This window comes from Poeciliopsis prolifica, unplaced genomic scaffold, assembly GCF_027474105.1.
Source record: "Poeciliopsis prolifica strain line A6 unplaced genomic scaffold, Auburn_PproV2 SCAFFOLD080, whole genome shotgun sequence".
NCBI lineage: Eukaryota > Metazoa > Chordata > Actinopteri > Cyprinodontiformes > Poeciliidae > Poeciliopsis > Poeciliopsis prolifica.
The window spans coordinates 837,388-850,003 of NW_026562455.1; the positions used below are offsets into that span (position 1 = coordinate 837,388).

General features: G+C 38.4%; 1 protein-coding gene across 2 annotated transcripts in view; it reads right to left on the reverse strand.

Moving 5' to 3' along the window:
• vars2 (valyl-tRNA synthetase 2, mitochondrial) overlaps positions 1–12,616 on the reverse strand; it is a 35,226-nt gene that overhangs the window by 1,383 nt on the left and 21,227 nt on the right. For both annotated transcript variants that reach the window (XM_055021870.1, XM_055021871.1), the window contains 16 exons: positions 12,511–12,614; positions 11,056–11,137; positions 10,830–10,906; positions 10,591–10,678; positions 10,292–10,385; positions 9,144–9,214; positions 8,934–9,059; positions 8,720–8,824; positions 8,169–8,237; positions 8,007–8,085; positions 7,581–7,711; positions 6,622–6,774; positions 5,350–5,601; positions 3,219–3,330; positions 2,849–3,051; positions 122–271 (listed from right to left, as the gene is read on the reverse strand). In XM_055021870.1, coding sequence (XP_054877845.1) covers positions 122–271; positions 2,849–3,051; positions 3,219–3,330; positions 5,350–5,601; positions 6,622–6,774; positions 7,581–7,711; positions 8,007–8,085; positions 8,169–8,237; positions 8,720–8,824; positions 8,934–9,059; positions 9,144–9,214; positions 10,292–10,385; positions 10,591–10,678; positions 10,830–10,906; positions 11,056–11,137; positions 12,511–12,614 — 1,896 coding nt within the window. The remainder of the gene's footprint in view (positions 1–121; positions 272–2,848; positions 3,052–3,218; positions 3,331–5,349; positions 5,602–6,621; positions 6,775–7,580; positions 7,712–8,006; positions 8,086–8,168; positions 8,238–8,719; positions 8,825–8,933; positions 9,060–9,143; positions 9,215–10,291; positions 10,386–10,590; positions 10,679–10,829; positions 10,907–11,055; positions 11,138–12,510; positions 12,615–12,616) is intronic.

Here is a 12,616-nt window from a genome sequence, read left to right on the forward strand (position 1 = left end):
ATCTTTCATTTTATGTGTCCATTTTTCCTGTTCTGAAGAATTAGGCAAATCTTATTAAGACAAGAAGTAAGGAAAATAACCAAATTTAGATGAAGTGGAGTTTTTTTTGTCCAGTGCTCACCTTACTTTCCATCCGTTGTCTGATATGTGCCGGAGTCTTGGTTTGAGAGTTGGAGGACTGAAATTTGCAAAGATTTTCTTCCAGCTTCAGAAGAAGCTTATCTTTCCGCTGAGAAAGATGCCGGATCTGTTGCTCAATATCAACTCCACTCTACAAAAAAGAAAGAAAGAAAAAAAAAACAATCAATTAGACAATCTCAGACATATGATAATAGTAAGTGGTGGGTATATATCATATTGTCATTTATTGGGATAAATTTGTTATCAAGATACATATTTAGGCCCAAGCAGCTAAGCGCTGCGACGGCTTATTGTTTTCTTGCTGTTTCTTATTATTACGACTCTCCCACCAAATGAATTGGCTTTTTGGGGGCTTTATCATATTCAAAAACTCACCAAACTTGGCGGTGGCCTTAAGCCTCTTTAAAATGTTCGTATTTTATGGTTGTTGCAAAAGAAATGGCTCAACGCCGCAACCTAGCAATTTTCAAAGGACCCTTTGCTATTCCCTTATTTCATCGTAGAGACATGAAATTTGGTACACTTGTAGAGCTCCCCAAGACACTCAAAATTTACAATTAATGTCATAGTGCAAGTATCACAAGAAGTCGGCCATTTTGGATTGAAATTCCAATTTTGACCCCATTTTTGCCGTTTACAGCCTTCGTATTTGATCTATCTCCTCCTAGGGATTTCAATTGATCGGCTTCAAACTCGGTCAGTCTGTTCATAAGGCATGTCCCATCTAAAGTTATCAAAACGGTGAGTTTTTGAGTATGCTGAAGAGGGGTTAGCAGGGGTCAAAGTTCACCTACTCGCCATAAAAAAATAAACTGTTATATCTCCTACACAGAAACTCACAGAGGCAGCAAAGTTACTGTGATTGATCATCATCGGGTGTCCTACAATACCCTATGGTCGAATGATGACATCACTTAGGCCACGCCCCCTGAGAAAAGGAAGTGTCATGTTTTACTGTGAACGGTCGCTATCTGACCCCTTTGACCTCGTCAACATGAAACTGTGCCCAGAGACAGAAGACATGTTGGTGTGTTGAGGATTCCAACCCCGACCAGCTTCGACAGAACAGGTGGGTGTGGCGAACTTTGACTATTCGCCGTGAAACATCAAGATTCACTAACTTCCGAATGCAAGATTACAGCTGCATAAGACTTCCTATGTCTCACTACAGAACAGCCCAGAACACATTTACATGGTGACTTGATGACATCACCTTAGCCCAGCTAACACCACAGCAGCCCATGAAATATAGGTTATGTTATGCAGGTTAACATATTCATTATTTAAATACATATTCTTATAAGTTCTTTTTAATATAATTTTGTTTTGTGGGTTAAAGTACAAACATTCATTCACTTTGGTTAGAAATAATAGAAAGGATGTCATTCATCAGCAGTCACTATTTATAAACCATTTCAGTAATTCGCCACTTGGATCAGTATTACTCCACCAATAAAAGAAATGGTATGAGAAACACAGCTAAAGATGATGATTAACTATACTAGTATTTCGCCAAGAGGGGTCAGTGTTACTCCACCAATGACAAACAGATGGACGGGCGGATGGACGTGAAAACTTTGCGAGAGCGTCTGCCCTGACATTTCCAAAAGGAAAGGGGTGACATATAAGCTCAGAGGTTATATATAACCCTCAGGTAATTTTTGTTGGCTTAAAGCACGCAGTAAATGTAGCGTTTTGTTAATAACGTGTCATTTACTACCACAAGTAAATGCATCAATTTCACTCGTCCCTTCCTTACTGGTCAGTCAAGGGCAAAATCAAATTAAGCAATTTGATTGGTTGTGATGGACTGAACTGTACTGGAGCTGTGCCTGTAAGCTGCTACGTACTGGCAGTCTGCCGGCGGCCGTTCATGGTCGAGGTTCATTGTATTGCGTTGTGGACTGTACATTTTTTTTTGTTAACCAGTTGGAGCTGCTAACTTTTCCTGAACATTTTGCCTGGTTTTTGGATTTTCGGCCACAGAATCGGACCACGATTCTGTGGCTCCGACCCAAGCAAAACGTCCAAGCAAGCTGAACGTTTTGCTTGGGTTTTTGGAGCTGCAGACCCGAACCACGCTCGTGAGCCGGAACGGACTGTTGGACCGGAGTTGGAGCAGTTTTATTGCCGTTCGTTTAAAAACTGGTAACAGGCGGTAACTTGCTCTATACAAAGGAGATGGTTTGGATGAAGACTGCTGTATTTTGGATTTCTGTTTTTTATGAATTTTCTTTTGGTCATGTCCAAAAGGTCAATATCACACAACTCCACTGGTCGCCATTTTGGTCCGACCTCTCCAACCTAAAGCTCTATCCTCCTCACTGTTCTTTGCAAAGAAAATTAATCCTCTCTACCAATTGGGTATTTTGTCTTTTGACCAAAGCTGCATATGAATAGCCCTAAAATTGTTAATACTAATGCAAAAGTTAGGATTGAAGCAGCTTTGAATTTTACAAACTTGTTTCTTCTGCCTGGAGTTAATATTAATGTCCTTGCTTGAATCAGATAGATGGAGATAAAGATTAAGGTGATTGCAAGGAGGTTTTCTAAACTCTTAAGACTTGGAGTTCAGCATCATCCAAGATTAATAAAATACCAGCTCAAACATGCAAAAAGCTGTTAGGCCATTACAAAGGGCTTGATTGCTGTAGCTTTAATAAAGTTTATATAATATAAGATATATCAAAATGAGTATGATACACACTTGGATGTGAAGGTGTAGCTGACATGTGTGGTCCACCACAGCAACGAGGCATCCTGTAGGTGGAGGAGTGGAGTGGACAGAGGAAAGGTGACCATCTTGATCTGGACAGTAGATCTGGAGGCTTAAGATTCGACTTAAAGTCCAAACAGCTGAGCCAAAGCGAAGAAGTGTCTGGGCCTGGCTCGGTGAACACACTGCCCACACTGAAACCACATATAAACAACATGTAGATATATTAGCTACTGTTTTTTTTTTTTACCCTTTTCAGGAAGGGCTTGAATTAAAACATACCAAGGTTTACATGTAGAACTATGAAAGTAATCAACAACAAGCATGTCATTGTTACATGGCTATTAATCTGTTGACTTACTGACAGGTTTTTCTTTCGTTAGGCCACATTGGGCTCGCAGAGAACGTGCTACACGGATGACATTCTGAACCAGCAGGAAATCTTTTTCCTCCTCCGGAAAATACCAGTGACCCTGGCAACATGGAGAAGTTGAACAAATAAGAAAACAGTTGAACTACATAAATACATACACTGTAGAAAAATACATTTTGTCTCACTGCATAACATTAGATCAGACTAAATCTTTCTTGTGTTTGGTAAGGATTACCAAAATTATCGCTTGCTAAATGCCAAAATAATGCATTTAGATTTTTTTAGATTTCTTTTGACTTTTTAACTTCTTCCAAAGTTCTATGTTCACATACAACACATTTTCACAGTATCTGAAGAAATGTATTTAAATTTTATGACTGGATCAAGACTACATAGTTTTTACAGTAATACATTTTTTCAGAGTGGTCTGAAATGGCGATACATCCCAATGGTGTTATACTTGAGTATCAGATGTCTATCATTTATAAAGCAGTGTTTAAGGTGTGCAAGTGTGGAGAAATTGTGGCTCATTGGGTGGCAGTCAGAAAGTTGTGGCTTTGATTCCCCTTCCTTCTTTGTCAGGTGTTGATTTACCCCAGAGCAAGACACCAAAGGCCAAGGTGCATTTTGCGTGTGAGTTTGAAATAAGTGCTAGTCTAAAAGCTGTGAGCAGTCGGTATGACTAGAAAAGTACTACACAAGTTCAATCCACCAATTACCTTAAAATACATTGACAGGTCTGGGAATTAGCCTTTCAGCAGCAAGCAAACAAAGCTATGGTGTCATCATCCGGGCTGTTTGAAGTAAGGGTGCACTGATTGCAGTTTTCTGGCCGAGCGCCGATTACTAATCTTCTAAAAGGTCTAACTTAACGATTCCGATTTGAGCTGATACCATTTCTTTGACTGAAATACTGCTCAATATATCAAGAAAGTTGCTGAATTGGCAACAGTGAGGTGACTGTTAACTGTAAATGTGCAGACATGACCTGGTCAGTCAGTTTTTCAGTCAAATCTCTCTGACAGGAGAAAAGAAAAGGACAGTGGTTGATTTTTAGACATTTGCAGAGGTTGATAATATCAGTGGATAAGATCACATGTACCAATCGGCCAATCACCAATCTCCCAAAATTAAGGAAATTGGTACCGATAAATTGGCTGGATGACAAATTGGTGCACTTCTAGATTGAAGGTGTAGTAATCAAAGTTGATGTAAACTTCTACATTTGAAGAATGTAACAAATGATCCTGCTTTCTCATTACTTAGGCTTTTAGAAAATATAAATGATTTTATTAATCCTAAACAGAAAAGGTTTAATCTGATTTAATATCAGACAGTGAGACTTTTTATGCAGTCTAAGTAAATACACAATTTCAGCTACGCTGTTAAGTCCAAAAGTATTCACACCAATGGCAAATTTAAATTTGTAAGTATTTTCTTTCAACCAAAAAGTTTCTTTTTCATAGGAAATGATACGTTTCTCAAAAGTAATGTTTTTTTGGCGCTTTACTAAAAAATGCCATGTTGGACATGGCACAATAATCAAATTACTCACTGACATTACAGCAGTCAAAGCTTACTGATCAACATTTTGCATGCTTTAATGAGTATTTTGATGTTTTATCTTTGATGATGAGCTCCAAGTCTTCAAGGCTGGAAGGCATCCTTGCCATCATCCTAATCTTTAGCTCCCTCCACAGATTCTCAATCAGATGAATTTGGGTACTTTGGTTGAACCACTCCAAAAACTTTGTAACATTACTTCCAGCCAAAATGAAACATGTTGGTAAAATGAAGGCATTATTTAAACTTAAATCTGCCAATGATATGAATAATTTTGGGCTTTACCCCATGTACAGTATGTTCACATCAAAGCAAGTTGTCCTTTATTAAACCAGGTGTCACCAGATGTCTGAAAATACAATCAGAAAGCTCTCCAAGCATTGGCATTTACATTTACATTACATTTAAAATATAATTTTCTTTTCTTGCAAGCACTGACTTAAACTGTTACATATAACTGCATCCTGTCTGGCTGCATAGATAAACTCTATTGCAACCATAAATATATTATGTGAACCATGTAAAATGTAAGTATTGATAATAACTAAAGTTTTACCAATTGAGTAGATCGGGGGTAGGGTTGTAAACACAAGCTGGTTTGGGCCACAGCTTCGGGACTGAATGGTTGCAGTCTCTGCCACAACTCTTCGGTGATGAAGGGCATGAAGGGAGAGAGCAGAGCGAGAGACAAAGACACACAGTGATAGAGAACAGTGCTGGCCACCTGCTTCGTGTTGCTGCTGTGGTCTTTGTCTGTCAGGACCTCAACTCCCTCCTTCTGCTTCAGCAGCACTGGCTTTACGTATTCCTTCAGGACAGAAACACAGAAATGACAAAGATTACATTGTCATTCTGAAACAATGTGAAACAAAGCAAGATGCCTCCGCATTGATCACCAACAACCATAACAATATTAGTTATCAATCTGGCTTTTACAAGCTAAGCACACACATCTGTAATTGGTGGATATTACTCTGTTTGGAAACAGAAGCAGAGTGGTTACACTCTTCAGACTACTTGGCAAGGTCTATTTAGGGGTCCTGAAGAGGAGGTTCCAGTAGATAGTTGAACCTCAGATTTGGGAAGAGCAGTGTGGTTTTTGTCCTGGTCACACTGGACCAGCTCTACACCCTCCACAGGGTCCTGGAGGGTGCATGAGAGTTTGTCCAACCTTAGTCTACATGTGCTTTGTGGACTTGGAGAAGTTATTTGACCGTGTCCCTCAAGGAGCCCTTGGGAGGGTGCTCTGGGACTATAGGGTACCAGGCTGTTAGCTTTCTGTAGGATTGGTGTCAGAGTATGGTCCGCATTGTCAGCAGTAAGTTGGGCTCGTTTCTGGTGAGACTTCGACTGCCACCAATTCTGTTTGTTACTTTTATGGACAGAATTTCTAGGTGCAGCTAACATGCTGAGGGGATTCGTTTTGTTTGTGATCTACAGCTTTCATTTGAGCAGTTCGCAGTTAAGCGTGAAGCAGCTGGGATGAGGATCCAAATCTGAGTGCCTTCTCTGGGTCAGGGAGGGTGCCCTTCCCCAAATAGAGGGAGGGAAGAAAGGAGAGAGGAGTGATTGAATGAATGAATGAATGAATAGGTGAGTGTATGTGTGCGTGTGTGTGCCGGCGGATGGAAACAGAAGCTGAACTCTTCTACTAGGATTGAATATCAAAAATATAAATATGCCTTCATTAGCCATACCCTCTATTTAGCTCTGCAATGCTCAAATAACAGGGTAGATTGTACCTCACCTAATAAAAGTCACTTCCATTCACCTGTTTCTGATAATCATAAGGCAGACCTGTTCTCCCATATGAAAATCAGCTTCTTACCATGTAAACATCACACAGGTTGTGCACCCAGAAGGAGTAGAGAGCAGATGTGACAATGTGCAGCTCATAAACTTCAAACGCCTGCTCACATTGTACAACTGTGCTGTAGAGTCTGGAACAGATCCACCGCTCCATGCTGTTCTGAGGAGTTGTCTAAAAGAAGGAAAGAGAAACATTCTGAAGGCGATGTTAGCACAAGGATTATTATCAGCTCCATCTCACTCCCAGTAGACTTTTATCCATGAATGGAATGAAACACCAATGGAAAACATTTTTCATTAATAGGCACTGAAAAGATGGAGGAATGAGAATTAGAAGGTAACAAGGAATTATAAAAGCTTTCCTAATTCATTTCTATTACCTAGCATATGAGGTTTTATGTAAAATAGAACACCACCACACTAAATATGAGCTGAGAGATGTTCTCAAACTATATGGTGAAAATGCTTGATAACTGTTAAAGTAACAATGTTCTCTCTAAAACTGCTGCACAGTTCAAAGCATTGTCTTAAAATGTCTCCATACATTCAGTATCTTGAATAACAAGTCTAAAATGCAATTTTAAATTTAAATATTCCAAAAAATATTTGGGATATACATAGCAGTCTCTTAGTCTTTTGCCAATGAAAAACTTTTTGCTTGGTAAACAAAGTATTGATCAACAGATTACCACATCAGGAACTGTGCTTTTCTGGTGCTAAACGATCAATACTTCCATCTGATTTTGGAATAAATTAAATGCTTTTCTCACAGTATTTTACTCATCTCTGAATATGATTTACCCATAGAGTTTGACATAGCCAGGTCTTTTTGGACACACCACAACTCGGACTGAATTGCTGTTGCTCCTGCCAACATCATTTTTTTTTTATTTTCAGCAATCAAGCACAAGGGAGAGGAAAACAGAAACTATGATTGACATTAGGTGACATAAACACAAAATTTAGAAATTATCATACCTCTTCAAGTTTTCCCACAGGCGTTGTGTCATCACCAACAACTCCCAATGTGAATCTCAGGGTCTGCCACATTTTATTACAGAAATGTCTGAAGCCAAGAACTTGAGATATGGACAAACTAATGTCTTCACCTAATAAAGAAACAGACAAATATATTTATTTTTGTCTAAGCACACCCTAAACACAAACTTTATGTTGTGTATGTCTTTCCTCTCGTGATATTAGAGTAGTTTAATGCAAATGGACATTTGTGCAATACCAAGTATCCTTACACCTGATGAAATTCATAACCTGTCAGTCAGTGAAAAGAATTGACTAAAGTTTTCACTTTTTCATTAAAATGTGACTATCTTTCTAGTCAAAACAGTTCTTTCTGAAACACTACCTTAATTGTAATAGATGACTCCTAAGCGATAAGCAACTTACCCTGCATCTTGTGGGAGCAAAGGGCAAATCTCAAAGCATCGGTCCCACACTGGGGTATTCCATTAGGATAGTCTTTACTCTGTAGGGAAGCAGACAGATCAGACAAATAAGAAAAAGCAATGACTGTCCCCAGCTTGGCAAACAGACTGAAGAGTACAGGACCTGTGCTTTCATAGCAACTTGTTGCTCCCTTGGATCTAGGTTTCCTTCCTTCACTTTCTCCTGAAGTCTCTGTAACAAAAACAAAAAAGTGAGATGAGTTTTACATTACAAAACCTTGAGAGAAATGATAAAATGGTTTTCTGTGATAGCCTCAATGTAACATCACTGCTATCATGTTGATAACAATGAGAAATACACACTGTGTTTTCTCAGTGTGTATTTCTCATTACATAGTAATTTATATTTAAATAGAATTCCAAAGTTAGCACTCAAGTGGAAAAGAAAATACAGTCCTAGAAGTGCATAAAATTGCTGTTTTTGGCTCATTTTTATAGAAAATATTATATTTTACAGGAAAAGGATAAAAGAAAGAATGAATACCAATTGAAAGACTGCAATGTGATAATATGTGTGGAGCAAGTTTAACTACTCTAGTTTACCACTTAAATAAGTTCCTTCAACATATTCACACATTTCTGAAACTATATAGGAAAAAAACACGAGTAATATTAACAGCAATGTGTGTCTCGAATCTGGAATGTGTGTCTCACCTTGAGAGTAACTCCATGTATTACATCTAATGGGTCAATGACATTTCCAAGAGATTTACTCATCTTCCTGCCATATTTATCTCGTACTAGGGAGTGAAACAGAACCTGAAAGGCATGATAGAAAGAAAAAAAAAGTGAATCAGTCAATTCACCTAATTCATCACAGTTAATACTAAGTTTGCTTTGAGTAACTCAGTATTCTTGAAAAACCAACCTGTTTAAATGGTAGTTGTCCAGTCAGTTCAGATCCCAACATCACCATCCTAGCAACCCAAAAGAAGATGAGATCACTGCCAGTCTCCAGAACAGAGTTGGGGTAGAAGTGCTGGAAGTCAGGGGTCTGTAACAAGTGGGATTTCCATAAAAGATTTAAACTTCTCCTTAGTGTATGTTTAATTCTGTTGAGTGGTGGGACAGGAAATACCTTTTCTGGCCAGCCAAGCATGGCGAAAGGAAACAGTGCTGAGGAGAACCACGTATCTAGAACATCTGGATCTGATTCAGAGATTAAATCCATTGTAACAACATTAAGGATGAAGAAAACAGCTGTGTGCTTTTAGTTAATTTGTTAAATTTGACTTTCCCCCCAAAATTGCTTTTATAAAGCAAGAGTGGCCCAAATTATGTTCTTGTTGCTGAAAACAGTGAAACTGAGCCCAAAATATTTAACTTTTAAGAACGTGAACAACTCAAAGTTATTGATCTACAATGATTTACACTTCCTTTTATAACAAAAAAAGTTGACTTCTTTATTTGTTTAATTATAATTATTGTATGCTTAGCTCATTGTTGAGCATTGTTGAGCAGTGAAAAACAATTCCTTTTTTGAGATTTAAAAATTTATTTGGGCCAGTAAGTACTCTTAACTTGACAATTTTGGCCCTTGTGACAAAAGGTTTGGACTTAATTTTCAACATTTATACAAAAAAAATCTTAACAAATGGTTGTTGGTGTCAGACAGGCTCATCTGAGTATTTCAGAAACTTTTGATCTACTGTGATTTAAAAGAACATCTTAGATTTGAGGGGACATGATGAAATGATAAAGAAAGAATATGGTGAAAAAAAAGTGAGATTATTCATTTTCAACAACAGTATCTTGTTTCAGCAATATTACATATTGATCTGATATTCTGATACCCAACAACAAAGATACGCAGAACAAAATCCCTGGACAACAAGCAGAATCTTAAAGCAAAACATCACAACAAACCTGATATGTCAGTATGTGTCGTGCTTGTTAACAAGCAGTGACTGTCCCCCCCAATTAGATCGTGTTATGTGACACAAGAAGTGTTGGCCTAACCGTGCTGACTGTCCTATGGGCCCTACATGTGAAGGAGGCCCAGGAATAGGCCTACTCCTGAGTGAAACCATTCCATTGTCTGTTGCTTTTACAATGGAAACAGACAAGACAGGGTAGGGTGCCGACGAATTCAGTACAAACGGGACATAAGAAGTAGAAGTAATAAAAAGAAAAAAGCCTTTAATAATCATGGGATAGACTTTGGAAATGAATGCAATGCTTCATTCAAAGCTGCTAAAAAAGTAGGAAAGTAAGTAGGACAGTTACCCTGTCGCAAAGTGATGTGTTCTGGGTTCACTCCATATTTTACAGCGGCTCTTTGTCGGGCCTCCTCTTCACTTTTCCCCCAAACCCAAAGCTCCTACCACAAACAAAGTAACAGTTACTCCAGCAGGAGACAGACTGACACTAGCAAGAAATATGGTAAATGATTATTCTGTTACACAAAAAAACATTGCTATAGCTTTCACAAAGCTGTTGTTTTCTCTGTGTGTATGTGGGCCAAATCATACCTACAACATATTAGGTATATTAGTGCCATTTTCACAAATAAATCACAGACCAACCTCTTCTTTAGTTGCTGAATTGGGAAGCTGTACTTGGTAAGCAGGGATCTGATGACCCCACCAAAGCTGCCTGGATATGCACCAGTCACTGTAGTGCAAATAGCAAACAAACAGTTGCAAGGTGTTCAATTGTTCAGTTACTGTCAGAGTGGAACCGTTTTATGTACATCAGCACATAGAGTAAATGTTTTCCAAATGTGTACTGACATTCATCAAACTTAAAAATCAGGACATCCCACCTGATGCTAGACAGCCAGTTCTTCCACGTCTTGGTGTAGTAGTGAGGGATGATTTCTAATTGGCCATTCTCTATAGCCTGCCATTAAAATATAAATTGCTCTTTTTCATATTTCAATATTAAATGTTTTAAAGACTTTCACATTATGATGGCAAGACCATCATTATCACAAACATAATCATCAGAGACCTTAGTAAATTATCAGCATGTCACATTCACAAACCTACCTGTATAGCTTTCATAGCCATTGTATCACAACGGACAAACCACTGCTTTTTTAGAAGTGGTTCAATGATGTCTCCTGAGCGACTAAGAATCAGAGGAGAGGAAATAATAGGCACAAAAGGTTAGGGACGATATCACATTAGTGAGGTTGTTATGATCTGATGAAGCTTATCTTGTTTTTGGTCAGCTGTAATTGCATTATTTACTAAATCTCACCATAGAAGAAAAAACAATATGTCTTAGATTTATCTAATACAGTCTTCAAAATCAGATGTTTACTGGTAGGGGGATTACTATCTCTTTAAATAATGAGAGAAAGCACAGATGATGATGTAATGGCTTTGGAAACTTCTGATAGGTACACTGGAAGAGAACAGACTGTAACACACTGCTTGTTTCACCCTACGGAAAGTCAGAAGAAATTAGCCAAAATATCAGGAAGAGAATCATGGAGCTGCAACAGTCTGGTTCAACTTCAGAACCAGATGCCTGAAGGTACCACATGTATGTCTTTAAGCAATTATAAGTAAATTTAAATGTGATGGGAATGTCCAATCATCATATCACTTAGGAAGGACATTGGTTCTGCATCCCAAAGAGGAGCAAATTTAGAAAATGTTCAATTTGTCTCCAGAGCAAAAGCCAAAGACTTTGCATAAATACTAGCAGATTCAAATTTGGAGAGATGTCCTGTGGTCTGATGAAGCTAAAGTGGAAGTGTTTTCCATTATGACCATTGTTACATCTGATGCTTATAGGCCAAAGAAATATTGAAGCAGTATCTAAAAACATTAGTCAGGAAGTTAAAGCTTATAAATTCAAACTCAGCATTCAGCCAAACTGATTACAAAGTGACGACGACAACAAAATCTATATCTTAGCGTGGTCATCACAAAGCCCTGATCTCTATGACTTGTACACAGATCTGAGAAGGTGTGTGAGTGAAGCATCCAACAAACCTGACTCAGTTCCATCATTTCTGTCAGGAGGAATGAGTCAGAATTCCAGCAAATTATTAGGAAAAGCTTGTAGAAGGAAAACCAAAACATCTGACCCAAATTAACTTGATCAAAAGCAGTGATACTAAATTTGTAGGGAAATGCGTTATCTTCTCATTTTGAAGACACTAATAATTAATTCTCTTGTTGTTGTGCCTCCTCTGTGTTTAGTTCAGGGGAGGAAAGTCCTGTAGCTCTGTGTCCCTGATTAAAGACAACTGAAAGAATTGGCTTTATTGTCTCCCTTAGCATGTAGTGATGTTTTTCATAGACCTTTGGTTCAGCAAAGAAACATCTAAAATTTCTACCACACCAGCCCTCATGGACTGGAGCTTGGCACCAATGTTGTTGATGATCTACTGAGATAAGACAGCACTGTCTCAGGAGCAACTTTCATGTCAGGAGTAATAAATCCAGACAAATGTTCAGACTTGTTGAGCATCCTGTCTTTTCTACTACCTGCAGATGGGTAAAGTCATGGTGTGATTCTTCTTTCCTCTGAAAAGTTTTTTTTCAACAAGACCATTCACAACCAGCTGCCTGGCATCAAACCGCTTCACACCCT